The 19,531-nt window shown below is 37.7% G+C and overlaps 1 protein-coding gene across 7 annotated transcripts in view; it reads left to right on the forward strand.

Moving 5' to 3' along the window:
- The window catches only part of ARID4B (AT-rich interaction domain 4B), a 170,585-nt gene that overhangs the window by 128,332 nt on the left and 22,722 nt on the right, over positions 1 to 19,531 (forward strand). For all 7 annotated transcript variants that reach the window (XR_012133315.1, XM_073241274.1, XM_073241270.1 and 4 more), the window contains 2 exons: positions 937 to 1,021; positions 3,444 to 3,627. Coding sequence is in view for 6 of the 7 variants with exons in the window: in XM_073241274.1 (XP_073097375.1) it covers positions 937 to 1,021; positions 3,444 to 3,627 (269 nt within the window). In the remaining variant the exon portion in view is untranslated. The remainder of the gene's footprint in view (positions 1 to 936; positions 1,022 to 3,443; positions 3,628 to 19,531) is intronic.

Genomic DNA, 19,531 nt, shown 5'->3' on the forward strand with positions numbered 1-19,531 from the left:
TGTATGGAACTTTTGAACATAAAAAGAGGCTAATTTGTTTTGTTTCTTGATTAGTCTTTTTTTAAATTTTATTTTGTTATCATTAATATACACTTACATGAGCAACATTGTGGTTACTAGATTCCCCCCATTCTCAAGTCCCCACCACATACCCCATTACAGTCACTGTCCATCAGCATAGTAAGATGCTATAGAATCACTACTTGTCTTCTCTGTGCTAATTTGTTTTTAGTGTTTATTTTTTTCTGGCTGAGTTTTTGACAGAAATAAACTGTTGTCCTTTTTTGGTTTAAACAAATAGCTTTTTATTGTAGTCAGTAGTAACTGGTACCCTATAAAATCATGTAGACTGAGTAGAGAGGCCATCGTAGCTGTTGACTTTGAAGTGTCTGCACATGTAGGAAGCATCTCAGGTAGTTGAAAAACTTGGCAGAGTAATGCTTTTCTAGTATTTTATGAAAAGGTATTTTTTTAGGTGATTTTGCATTGACTATAAGTTACAATACTATGATCTTCTGTTACACAGTGCCATTTAAAACTGGAGCATATCACCTTAGCTGCCTGATGTGTTTAGAAAAAAAATTGCCTACTTAGGAAGAAAATAAATAAAAATATATAGAAAAGATTGTGATTTCTCTTAATAGTTATACAGATTTGGTTTCTCTCTGGTGTCTCAGAGTAAGGAGTGCTAGCCTAAGAGCCAAGAGATTCTGCTTTCTAGTCTTGGCTCAGCCTCTAACTGATACTATATACTTGGGCAAGTCACTTCATCTCTCTTCAGTCCTTGGTAGCTTTTTTTCACTGAACCATGAAGTTGAACTGAATGATGTCCAAGGTCCTTTCCAATTCTAAAATGTTACATTTATGAGTTTCCCATTAATATGGCATAGTTACTTCTGTGATATGTTTTACATATTTAATTTCCTTTAATTTTAGATATGATGAATGGATTAAAGCAGATAAAATAGTAAGACCTGCTGATAAAAATGTGCCAAAAATAAAACATCGGAAGAAAATAAAGGTAAGTGCTTGTTTTGCTATATATCAGAGCTCTTAATTAAAGACATTTTCTTCCAAAATGATGTTAAGTGTGGGTACATTAGTGTTAGAGTTGGAAATACTCTCTTGAAATAGAAAATTTATCAAATGCTAGATTTGGGTACAATTAATATTGTCAGCTTGTGGAAAGGCACTTTGCAAATAGTACTGAATGACTTTTGAGGCTTTTTTAGTTCCAACACTGTGTAAGGCCAGCCAGCCAGATTTCACCCATTTCAAACTTTTCTGGCCCCTCTTGTTTTCAATGAGGAGCCATAAAGTAGTGTGCGTGGGAACCCTGGGTTACTGTGATAGTTGTAAGCTATTCAGATAGAAAAGGAGACAGCTGGAGGCAGAGGAGAGCCTATCTACAACTCTTGTTTTTCTGTTCATCTTTATCTGACTCTGTAGATAGTGGAGTAGAAATGTGTTCATAAGACCCTATTAGCGATACGCTAAATAGATACTGTGGGGAATCAATCTATTAATGAGCTTGTGGAAGTTAATGTTTTTATGTATAATAGAAGTACTCCTGTTTATTCTAAGACTAAATCTTTTCAATGTTTTGCTAGAAAGTAGACCATTAACTAGGTTTTAGGATATTTTTTACCTTTTTAATCTTTTTTTATACATTGATGGTATATATATATAGTTGAGGTGTTTACTAGTTCTTCTGAAATTCAGTCTTCATATTCAAAGTGACGTGCTGTTTACTTTCTTGCTTAAATGATACCAAATAGTAAAAGCTTTCTCCTAGCAGGTTTTTCTTTTCTCATTATAAAATTGGGTCCATGTTATTAAAGTTCTGGCATAGCATCCCAATAGCTACAGCTCGGGACTTCTCAGACCACTTTTCATCTTCACTCTTGGTCTTTATTGAAAAGTATGGAAGTCATGCTGTACTCAGCACTGTATTTAGCTACTGGAAGAGTTTTCTCTGTATGGCACTAAAAGTCAATTTCCTTACACAAAGCAAGTTTTAGGAGTAGTATTTCTTAGAGGATAGGGTAGGGGTGGGAGAATGAATATTAGAATATTACTTAGAGAATTTTTTCTAAATACTTTCTTACTTCTCATTTCAGTTCTTCACCTGTCCTAGGCATATTAAAAATTATTGGTCATAGGGAAGAGGCATGGGAACTTTGAAAAAAGCTTCCTAAATAGTATTCTGATAATTGCATACCCCTCTCTCACTTGACCTCATCTGACTCTGAGAACCACTCACCTCTGACAGTAATTAAAAGCCATATTTGAATTTTGAGGTAGACTATTTCTGCCTTCAGAATATATGGTATATTATGACCTCTGGTATGAAGTGGTGAAAAGGCTGGTAGCAGTGGTAGTCTACCTACATGTAAGCTTTCTCAGTGCATTCTGAGAATAAAGCCCAGATGTTGTAAGTCAGTGGATCTCACACTTCAACATGTATCGTAGTCACTGGGAGGATTTATTGAAACTCAGTCTTTCTTATTAACTACATGTGAGGCTGGTTCTAGGAGTTTGCATACTTAACAAATTCCCAGAAGATACTAAATGTTGCTGGGTCCGAGACCATACTTGAAGTACCATTTCCTGTTTCTTATATGCAATGAGGTAACTCCTCTTCTGTGCTTCCAGAATGATACTAGCAATGTACCATTTTAGGAGAATTGTGAAAATAGTCACTCAGATTCTATAGTCTGACTATATAATAGGACTTCTGAATTGTTTACTAATATATCATGCTCTACATCATCTTTTAGAAAGCTTATATAAATTTTTTTTCCTATGAAATTAAAGTAAATTTCAGAAATTGTTTCTAGGAAATATATTAGCTCTGTTCATCTATTTGTAAACAGAATCTGAGAAAATTTCTCATTTTTTCCTGTATCATTAATTTTTGAATGAGGCAGGAAGATTGCCCCCAGCTTGACTTATAGTAGGTCATTTGTTTAGAGTTACTCCCAGCTGTCAACTGAATGAAGATGCTTAGAATTTTGTCATTCCCAGCCCATATTTTATATTGAGAGTGTTATACGTTTTAAAACTACCAGGTTGAAATTGTGTTTCTTAAAAAAAAAAAAAGAATATTTAATTTAACCCTATTGTGATTTACATTTGAAGGACATGTAACACCAATTGTTAATAATATGGAGGTTTGCTAGTCTTAATTGCCTATCTGATTGCTAACTTATTTCCACTATTAAAATATAAATGTTAGACAAAACCTTTTTGCTCATCCTACAGTATTTGTGAAATATTGAAAAAACATCTTTGGCTATGTTGAGAGGCTTTTGTATTCTTTCTGTGTTATTTAATAATATATTCTTTAACTTTGAGTTGAAGTGAGTATTAATATTGTTGCTACTAAATGCCTTATAAATAAATTACAGCTAACATGAGATACTTTTTTTTCCTTAACCTAGAATAAAGAAAAAGATGAAAAATATTCTCCTAAAAACTGTAAACTTCGGCGCTTGTCAAAACCACCATTTCAGACAAATTCATCTCCTGAAATGGTATCCAAACTGGATCTTACTGATGCCAAAAACTCTGATACAGCTCATATTAAATCCATAGAAATTACTTCTATTCTAAATGGACTTCAAGGTAACTATGACAAACATCCTGCTGCATGCAAGTATTTGTTTTTAGTTTTTGTAAGTAAAATTCTATGAAGATAATTCTTATATGATCAAATTCTGTCTTTTAATTGAACCAGAATTTTTTTACCTCTATTAATACTTGAAATAAAATCAGCCATTAATTGAGACTTGGAAATATTTCTATTATTAGTAACTCTAGGGGCTACAATTTAACATTTATCCTATAGTTCTGATAATGTGTTTTCATCAGCTACCGTCCTTTCTGTAGCCATGTAAAGCATAGTTTGTGTTATTTAATATTAGATTATAAGACTATATCTAATTTTTTGTAAAGAATATCAGAGTTTGCTTACCCTGATTATGTCTGTTATGATCTCTTTTATGATGGCATTATTACTTAATATTTAAGGCAGAATGAAGTGTAACTGAATAATAAAAGTTACGAGATAGGAGGAATGGATTTAGTAAATCTGGTGGTCAGAGAAAAGGGGAAATACGATTTACCAAATGAAGTAAAAGAATGTATTTCCATGAAAATATTTTATATTTTTCATAACATAAGAAAGTGTAGATTTTTATTTTTTTTGGATGTCATGGAAATTATTTTTGTCTCTTAGTTCACATGGAGATTTATATGAACTCGTCTATTTAATGCTGTAAATATTCTAAAGTTCATTTTTGTAATTTTCTAATGTAGCAGACATGCAGAACAGTATGTGGAGAATATATATGTAATTTAAATATAATATAAACATTGGTATGTGTACCACAGTGGTGAAAGAATATTTATGTAAAAGAATTCTGTCTTCCCCAGAAGTAATTAATACTATATCTTTAATCATTCCTTTACTTTTTTTTTTTTTTTTTTTTTTTTTTTTTTTTTGGAGGTGGTCTCTCGACAAAGTGCCGATGACAGCTTTATTTATACCATTTTGCACAAGGATAGGATTATTTTTTATTTTTCTGATGATTAATTAGTATAGGCAGTTGGTTAATAAGTATAGGCAAGCTTTTTTCTTTCTTTTACTTTCTAATCTATTCATGGTTGGTCAAGCATTAGACAGGTGATTGTTTTTCTGTTCTTTGAAACTTTTCTTATTAACATGTACTCTATTGTATTTTACGTTTCTATGCAACGCAGTTTCTAAGTAGTGCATGTGACCATAGGAGCATGCAGTATGTAGCAGCGACTATGGAGTCTATCATCTCAGGGTGTAATACAGGTCACCTAGTGCCACAGTTAGCTAGGATTCTTTCCCACAAAAATATTCTTAGAGGCTTTAATAAATTTATAATCAATCTAAAATCATAAACTCATATTTTCATTATACACCCCTTTACAGGGCACAGTAGGCAGCAAACTACATTTCCCCTTCTTATCTACATTTCTCTTTCTTCTGTGTGGATACCAAAATCTCCCTGCCATATGCTACACAGGTCTCTATGACTCCACTACTGCAGGGACTAAACAAGTTCTTACATGGTGAACAACGCAAGAGCATTCATATCATAGAAACTGTTTCTGTTTTAACTACAAACCTTAAACTATAAACAATCAAGTCAAATATGATGTATGATTATTCATTTGATTTTTTTTTTTTTTTTTTTTTGAGAGGGCATCTCTCATATTTATTGATCAAATGGTTGTTAACAACAATAAAATTCAGTATAGGGGGGTCAATGCTCAATGTACAATCATTAATCCATCTCAAGCCTAATTCTCGTCAGTCTCCAATCTTCTGAAGCATAACGAACAAGTTCTTACATGGTGAACGAATTCTTACAGAGTGAATAAATTCTGGTGAACAGTACAAGGGCATTCATCACAGAAACTTTCGGTTTTGATCATGCAATATGACCTATAAACCATCAAGTCAAATATGAATATTCATTTGATTTTTGTACTTGATTTATATGTTGATCCCACATTTCTCCTATTATTATTATTATTTTTATTTTTAATAAAATGCTGAAGTGGTAGGTAGATGCAAGATAAAGGTAGAAAACATAGTTTAGTGCTGTAAGAAGGCAAATGTAGAAGATCAGATGATCAGGTGTGTGCCTATGGACTAAGTATTAATCCAGGCTAGACAAGGGCATCAAGACATCCACGGATGCAGAAGATTTCTCTCAAAGCAGGGGGGGTGAGGTTCTGAGCCTCACCTCTGCTGATCCCCAAATTCTCACCTGATGGCCCCCCTGCGACTGCGCCTGTCTTAGGTTGTTCCTCCCTTGAGGAATCTCACCCGTCTCTGGCCAACCAGTCATCTTCCGGGGCCATACAGGGAAATGCAAAGTTGGCAAGTGAGAGAGAAGCCATATTGTTTGCAAAGGTTAGCTTTTTACTTCTTTGCAGATTTATGCCCTGTGGCTTCTATGCCCAGCACTTGTCTCGAGGTATCTTTACCACCTGGAGGAATTATGATACTCGGTAAATTCGATATGAGGCACGAATTCTATTTAAGGTTTGTAATTAGGAAGGAAGAAGAAAAGCTATAGATGTAGCATATGAAGGAAACTTGGGAGGATTGATTATTTCTTTGACATATCTTCTTGTATAGTACCTTAAGTATGTATAGGTTTTAAACTACTAACTAATTTGCACACACATATTAACATAATAGGAATACGGTGACATAAACAAAGCAAATCTATAATTACCAGCCATCTCCAGTGAAGCCAAGAAAACCATTTAGGCACCCTAGGCATTTGTGAAAATTTATCTATGATATGATGGATATTTTCCAACTGTACTTGAACCATCAGACAAATTAAAGCAGCCCATTTCTGGGATCTGTTCACATCCCATATGTTCTTTTAACCATAGATAGTCTATAGTCATGAGATTTTGGGGTGCTACAACTTGCACCCCTCCCAACTCCTGGTTGAGTTCCAACAGTACAGATCCGGTCAAATTCGTTGTCTCACTGTATGCACATGCCAGCCTAGACATCTCCCTCCTCCTTCTTATGGCAAGTCCAGGAGACGGTGGGCTGGATGCAGCCACAACCGCAGCATCGTCCGGATCCCTGTGGAGGCTTTTTGATGATCATCCCCCGGCACGAGTCCTCCAGAGAGTGCTGATGCCGGAAGCTCCTCCTCATATCGTATCTTAGTTCATTTTCTGGGTATCCAAGCTAGGCCTTGATCTTCTGCGTAGAAACAAACAGACCCTTTGCCCACACTTTGACATGCCCTCTATACCACTGTGCAGAACTCATTGGAGGTCAGCACACAGTAACTGCTTTTTTTTTTTTTTTTTAATTAAGAGAAAGGAATATTATCAGAAAAGAGTACCTCCATAGCTGATCATCTGACACCCTTTAAGTGATCAACATTAAGGATATTTAAAGCATGCGTTGATCTTTGATTTACCAATAGTTTTATCCTGTTAAGGAGTAATCCCCCTTTTCTTTCTTTCTTTCTTTTTTTTTTAAATTTTTAATCTACACTTACATGAAGAATACTATGTTTACTATGCTCTCCCCTATATCAGGTCCCCCCTAACAACCACATTACGGTTACTGTCCATCAGCTTAGCAAAATGTGGTAGAGTCACTACTTGTCCTCTCTGTGTTGTGCAGCCCACCCTCCCCTTTCTCCCTCCCCCCCATGCATGCTAATCTTAATACCCCCCTTCTTCTTCCCCCCCCTTATCCCTCCCTGCCCACCCATCCTCCCCAGTTCCTTTCCCTTTGGTACCTGTTAGTCCATTTTTGGGTTCTGTAATTCTGCTGCTGTTTTGTTCCTTCAGTTTTTCCTTTGTTCCTATACTCCTCAGATGAGTGAAATCATTTGGTATTTCTCTTTCTCCGCTTGGCTTATTTCACTGAGCATAATACTCTCCAGCTCCATCCATGTTGCTGCAAATGGTTGGATTTTTCCACTTCTTATGGCTGAGTAGTATTCCATTGTGTATATGTACCACATCTTCTTTATCCATTCATCTACAGATGGACATTTAGGTTGCTTCCAATTCTTGGCTATTGTAAATAGTGCTGCGATAAACATAGGAGTGCATCTGTCTTTCTCAAACTTGATTGCTGCGTTCTTAGGGTAAATTCCTAGGAGTGGAATTCCTGGGTCAAATGGTAGGTCTGTTTTGAGCATTTTGATGCACCTCCATACTGCTTTCCACAATGGTTGAACTAATTTACATTCCCACCAGCAGTGTAGGAGGGTTCCCCTTTCTCCACAGCCTCGCCAACATTTGTTGTTGTTTGTCTTTTGGATGGCAGCTATCCTTACTGGTGTGAGGTGATACCTCATTGTAGTTTTAATTTGCATTTCTCTGATAATTAGCGATGTGGAGCATCTTTTCATGTGTCTCTTGGCCATCTGTATTTCTTTTTTGGAGAACTGTCTGTTCAGTTCCTCTGCCCATTTTTTAATTGGGTTATTTGTTTTTTGTTTGTTGAGGCGTGTGAGCTCTTTATATATTCTGGACGTCAAGCCTTTATCAGATCTGTCATTTTCAAATATATTCTCCCATACTGTAGGGTTCCTTTTTGTTCTATTGATGGTGTCTTTCGCTGTACAGAAGCTTTTCAGCTTAATGTAGTCCCACTTGCTCATTTTTGCTGTTGTTTTCCTTGCCCGGGGAGATATGTTCAAGAAGAGATCACTCATGTTTATGTCTAAGAGGTTTTTGCCTATGTTTTTTTCCAAGAGTTTAATGGTTTCGTGACTTACATTCAGGTCTTTGATCCATTTTGAGTTTACCTTTGTATATGGGGTTAGACAATGGTCCAGTTTCATTCTCCTACATGTAGCTGTCCAGTTTTGCCAGCACCATCTGTTGAAGAGACTGTCATTTTGCCATTGTATGTCCATGGCTCCTTTATCAAATATTAATTGACCATATATGTTTGGGTTAATTTCTGGGGTCTCTAATCTGTTCCACTGGTCTGTGGCTCTGTTCTTGTGCCAGTACCAAATTGTCTTGATTACTATGGCTTTGTAGTAAAGCTTGAAGTTGGGGAGTGAGATCCCCCCTACTTTATTCTTCTTTTTCAGGATTGCTTTGGCTATTCGGGGTCTTTGGTGTTTCCATATGAATTTTTGAATTATTTGTTCCAATTCATTGAAGAATGTTGCTGGTAATTTGAGAGGGATTGCATCAAATTTGTATATTGCTTTCGGCAGGATGGCCATTTTGACGATATTAATTCTTCCTAGCCATGAGCATGGGATGAGTTTCCATTTATTAGTGTCCCCTTTAATTTCTCTTAAGAGTGACTTGTAGTTTTCAGAGTATAAGTCTTTCACTTCCTTGGTTAGGTTTATTCCTAGGTATTTTATTCTTTTTGATGCAATGGTGAATGGAATTGTTTTCCTGATTTCTCTTTCTATTGATTCGTTGTTAGTGTATAGGAAAGCTACAGATTTCTGTGTGTTGATTTTGTATCCTGCAACTTTGCTGTATTCCGATATCAGTTCTAGTAGTTTTTGAGTGGAGTCTTTAGGGTTTTTTATGTACAGTATCATATCATCTGCAAATAGTGACAGTTTAACTTCTTCTTTACCAATCTGGATTCCTTGTATTTCTTTGTTTTGTCTGATTGCCGTGGCTAGGACCTCCAGTACTATGTTAAATAACAGTGGGGAGAGTGGGCATCCCTGTCTGGTTCCCGATCTCAGTGGAAATGCTTTCAGCTTCTCGCTGTTCAGTATAATGCTGGCTGTGGGTTTATCATATATGGCCTTTATTATGTTGAGGTACTTGCCCTCTATTCCCATTTTGCTGAGAGTTTTTATCATGAATGGATGTTGAATTTTGTCAAATGCTTTTTCAGCATCTATGGAGATGATCATGTGGTTTTTGTCTTTCTTTTTGTTGATGTGGTGGATGATGTTGATGGATTTTCGAATGTTGTACCATCCTTGCATCCCTGGGATGAACCCCACTTGGTCATGGTGTATGATCCTTTTGATATACTGTTGAATTCTGTTTGCTAATATTTTATTGAGTATTTTTGCATCTACATTCATCAGGGATATTGGTCTGTAATTTTCTTTTTTGGTGGGGTCTTTTCCTGGTTTTGGTATTAGGGTGATGTTGGCTTCATAGAATGAGTTTGGGAGTATTCCCTCTTCTTCTATTTTGTGGAACACTTTAAGGAGAATGGGTATTATGTCTTCTCTGTGTGTCTGATAAAATTCCGAGGTAAATCCGTCCGGCCCCGGGGTTTTGTTCTTGGGTAGTTTTTTGATTACTGTTTCAATTTCTTTGCTTGTAATTGGTTTGTTTAACTTTTGTGTTTCTTCCTTGGTCAGTCTTGGGAGGTTGTATTTTTCTAGGAAGTTGTCCATTTCTTCTAGGTTTTCCAGCTTGTTGGCATATAGGTTTTCATAGTAGTCTTTAATAATTCTTTGTATTTCTGTGGAGTCTGTCGTGATTTTTCCATTCTCATTTCTGATTATGTTGATTTGTGTTGACTCTCTTTTTCTCTTAATAAGTTGGGCTAGAGGCTTATCTATTTTGTTTATTTTCTCAAAGAACCAGCTCTTGGTTTCGTTGATTTTTGCTATTGTTTTATTCTTCTCAATTTTGTTTATTTCTTCTCTGATCTTTATTATGTCCCTCCTTCTGCTGACTTTAGGCCTCATTTGTTCTTCTTTTTCCAGTTTTAATAATTGTGATGTTAGACTATTCATTTGGGATTGTTCTTCCTTCTTCAAGTGTGCCTGGATTGCTATATACTTTCCTCTTAAGACTGCTTTCGCTGCATCCCACAGAAGTTGGGGCTTAGTGTTGTTGTTGTCATTTGTTTCTATATATTCCTTGATCTCTATTTTGATTTGTTCATTGATCCATTGATTATTTAGTAGCATGTTGTTAAGCCTCCATGTGTTTGTGAGCCTTTTTGTTTTCTTTGTAGAATTTATTTCTACTTTCATACCTTTGTGGTCTGAAAAATTGGTTGGTAGAATTTCAATATTGTGGAATTTACTGAGGCTCTTTTTGTGAGCTAGTATGTGGTCTATTCTGGAGAATGTTCCATGTGCACTTGAGAAGAATGTATATCCTGTTGCTTTTGGATGTAAAGTTCTATAGATGTCTATTAGGTCCATCTGTTCTAGTGTGTTGTTCAGTGCCTGTGTGTCTTTACTTATTTTCTGCCCGGTGGATCTATCCTTTGGGGTGAGTGGTGTGTTGAAGTCTCCTACAATGAATGCATTGCAGTCTATTTCCCTCTTTAGTTCTGTTAGTATTTGCTTCACATATGCTGGTGCTCCTGTATTGGGTGCATATATATTTAGAATGGTTATATCCTCTTGTTGGACTAAGCCCTTTATCATTATGTAGTGGCCTTCTTTATCTCTTGTTACTTTCTTTGTTTTGAAGTCTATTTTGTCTGATATTAGTACTGCAACCCCTGCTTTCTTCTCACTGTTGTTTGCCTGAAATATGTTTTTCCATCCCTTGACTTTTAGTCTATGCTTATCTTTGGGTTTAAGGTGAGTTTCTTGTAAGCAGCATATAGATGGGTCTTGCTTTTTTATCCATTCTATTACTCTATGTCTTTTGATTGGTGCATTAAGTCCATTTACATTTAGGGTGACTATTGAAAGATATGTACTTATTGCCATTGCAGGCTTTAGATTCGTGGTTACCAAAGGTTCAAGGTTAGCTTCTTTAGTATCTTACTGCCTAACTTAGCTCGCTTATGGAGCTGTTATATACACTGTCTGGAGAGTCTTTTCTTCTCTCCCTTCTTATTCCTCCTCCTCCATTCTTCATATGTTGTGTGTTTTGTTCTGTGCTCTTTTTAGGGGTGCTCCCATCTAGAGCAGTCCCTGTAGGATGCCCTGTAGAGGTGGTTTGTGGGAAGCAAATTCCCTCAGCTTTTGCTTGTCTGGGAATTGTTTGATCCCACCATCATATTTAAATGATAGTCGTGCTGGATACAGTATCCTTGGTTCAAGGCCCTTCTGTTTCATTGCATTAAGTATATCATGCCATTCTCTTCTGGCCTGTAGGGTTTCTGTTGAGAAGTCTGATGTTAGCCTGATTGGTTTTCCTTTATAGGTGACCTTTTTCTCTCTAGCTGCCTTTAAAACTCTTTCCTTGTCCTTGATCCTTGCCATTTTAATTATTATGTGTCTTGGTGTTGTCCTCCTTGGATCCTTTCTGTTGGGGGTTCTGTATAATTCCATGGTCTGTTCGATTATTTCCTCCCCCAGTTTGGGGAAGTTTTCAGCAATTATTTCTTCAAAGACACTTTCTATCCCTTTTCCTCTTTCTTCCTCTTCTGGTATCCCTATAATACGAATGTTTTTCCTTTTGTATTGGTCACATATTTCTCTTAGTGTTGTTTCATTCCTGGAGATCCTTTTATCTCTCTCTATGTCAGCTTCTATACGTTCCTGTTCTCTGGCTTCTATTCCTTCAATGGCCTCTTGCATCTTATCCATTCTGCTTATAAATCCTTCCAGGGATTGTTTCACTTCTGTGATCTCTTTCCTGACATCTGTGATCTCCTTCCGGACTTCATCCCACTGCTCTTGCATTTTTCTCTGCATCTCATCCCACTGCTCTTGCATTTTTCTCTGCATCTCATCCCATTGCTCTTGCATTTTTTTCTGCATCTCTGTCAGCATGTTCATGATTTTTATTTTGAATTCTTTTTCAGGAGGACTAGTTAGGTCTGTCTCCTTCTCAGGTGTTGTCTCTGTGATCTTTGTCTGCCTGTAGTTTTGCCTTTTCATGGTGATAGAGATAGTTTGCAGAGCTGGTACAAGTGACCGCTGGAAGAGCTTCCCTTCTTGTTGGTTTGTAGCCTTTTCCTGGGAGAATAGCGACCTCTAGTGGCTTGTGCTGGGCAGCTGTGCGCAGACAGGGCTTCTGCTTCCTGCCCAGTTGCTTTGGGGTTTATCTCCGCTGTTGCTGTGGGCTTGGCCTGGCTGGGGCTGTTCCTCCAAAATGGTGGAGCCCCGTTGGAGGGGGAGCAGCCAGGAGACTATTTATCTCCGTAAGGGGCCTCTGTGCTCCCTGCTGCCCAGGGGGTTAGAGTGCCCAGAGATCCCCAGATTCCCTGCTTCTGGTCTAAGTGACCTGTCCTGCCCCTTTAAGATTTCCAAAAAGCACTCCCCTTCACAAGGCGCTGGGTTCTTCCAGGTGTGGATGTGGTCTGGATGTTGTCCTGTGTCCTGTGGTCTCTATTTTAGGAAGATTTTTCTTTGTTATATTTTCATAGCTCTATGTGTTTTTGGGAGGAGATTTCCACTGCTCTACTCACGCCGCTATCTTGGCTCCAACCCCTCCTTTACTTTTATTTAGAGTTGTATTAAACATACATATATGTAAATAAATAAATAAATAAATATATATATAAAAACACAGTTGACCCTTAAACAATGGGGGGCTGGTGTGCCAACTCTCTGTGCAGTTGAAAATCCACATATAACTTTGGACTCCCCCAAAACTTAACTACTAGTAACAACCATTGGCCAGAGCAAAGCCTTACTGATAAAATAGCCAATTAGCACTTTATGTGTTATGTATTATATACTGTGTTCTTAAAGTAAACTAGAGAAAAAAATGTCTTACAAATTGTCACAAATTTTACTTGTGTTTAAGGAGTCTGGCTCACAGCATTTACTGCGGAAGCTCCAGTCTTTTTGGGCTCCTCACTGGGGTTCAGGTAGCAGTGAAAAGATGATGGGAGTAGTATAGCAAGGTGAAACCCTCCTCCCATGTAAACACTGAGGAAACAACTATAGCAAATACAACTAACCCTGAAAACGACCTGAAGGCTGCAGCACAGACCATCTATACCTGGTGAAGAGAGGACCACACTGAAAAGGGCGGCTCAGCTCCTTGGCAGTTTTCCCCTGGGTATCCATCTGTACACATATTCAGCCCAGCAGCAGTGCTGTTTTTGACCTGCAGACAGAGCACAGCCATGCCCACAACAAATCCCAGCAGAAACACCTCATGTTACACAAAGGGCATGCAGAGGTGAGCTGTGGGGATCAGTCACTGCCAGCAGATATGCAGAAAGACAGGTCCCATCTGCGGCCCACCAACAGCAACTGTGGCTCAGCCTCAAAAGAGGACCATGCACTGGTGAGCAGAGTCTTGAGTTTCTGGACATTACAGGACACCCACTTCATAAAGCCATTACTTTCAAGACCAGGAGGCATAACTGATTATCTAATTCAAAGGAAGAAACACAGAAAAACAAACAAAATCAAGAGACAGAGGAATATGTTCCAAACAAAAGAATGAGATAAAACAGCACAAAAAGATCTACAAAAAATGGAGATTAGCAATCTTCTTGTTAAAGAGTACAAAGTAACCGTCATAAAGATGCTCTCAGGACTGGAGAAAATAATTGGTGATCTCAGTGAGAACTTCAACAACAGAGAGATAGAAATGTGAAAAAGCCACTCAGAGCTGAAGAATACAATAACTGAAATAAAAAGTACAGTAGAGGAAATGAATAGCAGATTGCTGGAAGTAGAGGAAAGAATCAGTGTGATGGAAGGTAGAGAACAGAGAGTAACTAAGCGGAGGAACAGAGAGAAAAAAGTATTTCTAAAACTGAGAAGATGCTAAGACAGCTGTGCGACAACTCCAAATGAAACAATATTCACATAATATGGGGGCCCCAGAGGGAGAAGAGAGACAAAGAAGTAGAACTTCTCTATGAAAAAATAATAGATGAAAAACTTACCAATCGGGGGAAGAAAATAGACATCTAGGTTCTGGAAGCACAGAGAGCACCTAACAAGATGAACCCCAGGTAGACAGGACAAAGATGGATAGCAATTAAATTAGCAAGGATAAAAGATAAACAGAGAATTTTAAAAGCAGCAAGACAGAGGCAGACAATTACCTATCAGGGAAATTCCATAAGGCCATCAGCAGATTTCTCAGCAGAAACTTTACAGGCCAGAAGAGAGTGACATAAAATATTTAAAGTATTGAAAGGGAAGAACCTACAATCAAGAATTCTCTACCCAGCAAGGTTATCATTCAGAATTGAAAGAGAGATTAAAAATTTCCCAGAAAACAAAGGGTAAAAGAATTTATCACCACTAAAGCAGTCTTATGGTATATGTTAAAGGAACTTCTTTAGATGGAAATGTTCTTACGTATAAATATATTTTTCATCAGTGAAAGTAAACCTATAGTAAAGGTAGTAGACCAGTTACTTATAGAGCAAATATGAAGTTAAGACAGAATCAAGTAGATACAAAATTAGTCAAGGGATATACAAAAGATGTAGACTATTACATACATAAAGCATGGAGGAGGAGGAAGAAGATAAGTAGTACTTTATGAATGTGTCTGAAATCAAGTGACCATCAACTCAGTACGGACTGTTACATATTTAGGAAACTATGAACTTTATGGTAACAAATCTAAAACCTACAATAGATAAATAAAAAATAACAAGAAAGGAATCAAAGCATAATACTAAAGAAAACCATCAAATAACAAAAGTATAAGAGAGGAAGAACAGAAAAGAGAAGAACTATAAAAACAACCAGAAGACAATTAATAAAATGACAAGTATATACCTATCAATAATTACCTTAAATGTAAATGGACTGAATGCACCAATCAAAAGACATAGGGTGGCAGAATGGATAAAGAAACAAGACCCATCTGTATTCTGCCTGCAAGAGATGCATTTTAGACCTAAAGACATACACAGACTGAAAGTGAAGGGATGGAAAAAGATAGTTCATGCAAAAAAAAGGGAGAAAAAAGCAGGAGTAGAAGTACTTATATCGGACAAAATAAACTTCATAAAAACGTAAGTAACAAGACAAAGAAGGACATTACATAATGATAAAGGAGTTAGTCCAACAAGAGGATATAACAATTGTAAATATCTATGCACCCAGCATAGGAGCACCTAAATATATAAAACAAATGCTAACAGACCTAATTGGAGAAACAGACAACAGCACAATCATATTAGGAGACTTTAACACCTCACATCAATAGTAGACCATCCAGATAGAAAATAAATAAAAAGGATTTGAGATGGCAGCATGAGAGGTGAGACTAAGAATTCCTCCCAAAACCACATATAGTGTGAAAATATAGTTAATACAACTAGTCCTAAAACAGCAACAGGAAAGAAGACTGCACCAGACTGTATACAGACTTCAGCACAGAGCAGAACTCACAAAACAGGCTAACGTACAAAAGCCTTGATCTGGCGGGACCCAAACCCTTCCCCTACCCCAGCTTACCAGTGGAAGGAAGAGAAATGGAGGGGAGAGTGGGTGGAAGCCTAGAACTGCTGAACACCCAGCCCTGGAGGTCTGCTTTAGACCACAGACCTACATTGTGTGGTGTTCTGGAGATTGCTGGGGTTGGGGAGCTGGGACAGGTGGAGTGCTTTAGGGACTGAGATTCTGGCCTTTTGTGGAGGACAGGAATCCACATCCAACTGCTCTGGGACAAAGGAAAGGCAGGTGGTCTGAGAAGCTTCCTAGCAGCGAGAGGGCTGCTGAAGGGGCAGGGTTTGCATGGACCTTGAGGCACCGGAGAAGGGATAGGTGGACAAAGTTGTCCTGGCCCACTCTGCACAGCAGGTTGGGAACTTTGGGGAGCTTTAGGCACTCTATCCCCCTGGCTGGCCACTCAGATCAGAGGCCACCCACTGTGATATGCAGCCTGTTGCGCCTTCCTCCTGGCCTGCTGACACCTGCTTGCAAACCGGCAGTCACTGTGTTGGTGTCAGGCCAGCCAGAGGGAGGCCCCACCTACAACAACTAGAGATGCCAAGCACAGAGAGTTACACCTGTGTGCTCAGCCCACTGGCTCTGACACTGGAGACAGTCACTGCAGCTGGGAATCAGGAAACAGTGCTTTCCTCCCAGCAGGCACCAGCACCGCTCCCCTACAATGCCCAACCTCACTTTAGGAACTGAGCAGCTCCAGAGACTAGAGGTTCTGGGCACTAGAGGGCACCACATAGTAATATGAAATGTCAAAAGAACATGGTTCAGACCAAAATCTCACAAACCCCAGAAAAAGGGCCAAATGGAACTGAACACACCAATCTTCCTGAAAGAGAGTTCAAAATAAAAATTATAAACATGCTTATGGAGGTACAGAAAAATATTCAAGAACTCAGGAATGAATTTAAGTCAGAGGTTCAATCATTAAGATATTCCATATCTGAAATGAAACACAATAGAGGGATTTAAAAGCAGATTAGATGTAGTATAAGAGACAGTAAATGGAGTAGAAATTAGAGAAGAGGAATACAAAGAAGGTGATTAACAGAGAGAAAACAGGATCTCTTAAGAATGAAGGAATATTGAGAGAACTGTGTGACCAATCCAAACGGGACAATATTTGCACTATAGGGGTACCAGAAGAAGAATAAGAGAGAGGAAAAGGCATAGAGAGTGTCATAGAGGAAGTAATTGATGAAAACTTCCCCAATCTGGAGAAGGAGATAGTCTCTCAAGCCATGGAGGTGCACAGATCTGCCAACACAAAGGATCCAAGGAAGACAACATCAAGATGGCAAAGATCAAGGATAAAGACAGACTTTTACAAGCAGCTAGAGAGAGAAAAAGATCACATACAAAGGAAAACCCATCAGGCTATCATCAGAATTCTCAACAGAAACGTTACAGTCCAGAAGGGAGTGGCATGATATATTTAATGCAATGAAGCAGAAGGGCCTTGAACCAAGGATACTCTACCAGGCAAGGTTATTTAAATTTGAAGGAGGGAATAAACAATTTCCAGATTAAGCAAAAGCTGAGAGAATTTACCTGCCACAAACCACCTCTACAGTGCATTTTGGAGGGACTGCTAAAGATGGAAGTAATCCTAAGGGTAAATAGATGTCACCAGGGAAATAAAACCACAGCAAAGGAGAATAATTAATTACTAAGCAGGTGCAAACAAATCAAATACCCCCAAATTCAATCAAGGGATAGACAAAGAGTATAGAATATGATACATAATACATAAAGAATGGAGGAGGAAGAAAAAGGAGGGGAAAAAAAACAAACATTTACGTTGTGTTTGTAATAGCATAAGAACTGAGCTAAATTAGACTGTTAGATAGTAGGGCAATTACACATGAACCTTTGGTAACCACTAATCTAAAGCCTGCACTGGAAATAAGTACATACCTATCGATAATCACCCTAAATGGAAACAGTCTGAATGCACCAATCAAAAGACATAGAGTCACTGAATGGATAAAAAAAACAAGACCCATCTATATGATACCTACAAGTGACTTACTTTCAAACCCCAAAAGATACACAGACTGAAACTAAAGGGATGGAAAAAGATATTTCAAGCAACTAATAGGGAGAAAAAAGCAGGAGTTGCAGTACTTGCATCAGACAAAATACACCTCAAAACAAAGAAAGTAACAACAGACAAGGACATTACATAATGATAAAGGGGTCAGTCCAACAAGAGGATATAACTATTATAAATATTTATGCACCCAACACAGGATCACCTACATATGTGAAACAAATACTAACAGAATTAACGGGGGAAATAGCATGCAATGCACTCATTTTAGGAGACTTCAACACACCACCCATTCCAAAGGACAGATCAAGGAGACAGAAAATAAGTAAAGAGACAGAGGTACTGAAGAACGTATTAGTACATATGGACCTAACCGACATCTACAGAACACTTCATTCAAAAGCAACAGGATACACATTCTTCTCAAGTGTACATGGATCAATTTCAATAATAGATCATACACTAGGCCACAAAAAGAACCTCAGTAAATTAAAAAAGATTGAAATTGTACCAACCAGCTTCTCAGACACAAAGATATGAAACTAGAAATAAATTACACAAAGATAATGTAAAAGCCCACCAACCCTGGAGGCTTAATAACATGCTCCTAAATAATCAATGGATCAATGACCAAATAAAGGCAGAGATGAAGCATATGGAGACAAATGACAACAATAATTGAACACCGAAAACCTGTGGGATGCAGCGAATGCCATGCTAAGAGGGAAGTATATTCCAATACACGCCTACCTCAGGAAAGAAGAACAATCCCATATGAGCAGTCTAAACTCACAATTAATGAAACTAGAAAAGGAAGAACAAATGAAGCCCAAAGTCAGTAGAAGGAGGGACATAATAAAGATTAGAGCAAAAATAAATAAAATCAAGAAGAATAAAACAATGGAAAGAATCAATGAAAGCAAGAGCTGGTTTGTTGAGAAAATAAACAAAATACATAAACCCCTAGCCAGACTTATCAAGAAAAAAAGAGAGTCTACACAAATAAACAGAATCAGAAATGAGAAAGGAAAAATTACTATGGATACCACAGAAATATAAAGACTTAAGAGAGAATACTATGAAAAATTATGGTAACAAACTGGATAACCTAGAAGAAATGGACAACTTTCTAGAAAAATACAACCTTCCGAGGCTGACCCAGGAAGAAGCAGAAAATCTGAATAGACCAATTACCAGCAAGGAAATTGAATTGGTAATGAAAAAACTGTAAGAACAAAACTTCTGGACCAGGTGGTTTCACTGCTGAATTTTATCAAACATTTAAGAAGAGCTAATACCCATCCTCCTTAAAGTTATCCAAAAAGTAGAAGAGGAGGGAATACTCCCAAACTCATTCTGCGAGGCCAACATCACTCTAATACCAAAACCAGGAAAAGACACCACAAAAAAAGAAAATTACAGACCAATACCCCTGATAAACACAGATGGAAAAATGCTCAACAAAATATTAGAACTCTGAATTAAAAAATACATCAAAAAGATCATCCATCATGATCAAGTGGGGTTCAGGCCAGGAATGCAAGGATGTTACAACCTTCAAAAATCCATAAACACCACCCACCACATCAACAAAAAGAAGGAAAAACAACACATGATCATCTCCATAGATGCTGAAAAAGCATTTGAC

Source organism: Manis javanica, chromosome 7 (assembly GCF_040802235.1).
Source record: "Manis javanica isolate MJ-LG chromosome 7, MJ_LKY, whole genome shotgun sequence".
NCBI classification, from domain to species: Eukaryota; Metazoa; Chordata; class Mammalia; order Pholidota; family Manidae; genus Manis; species Manis javanica.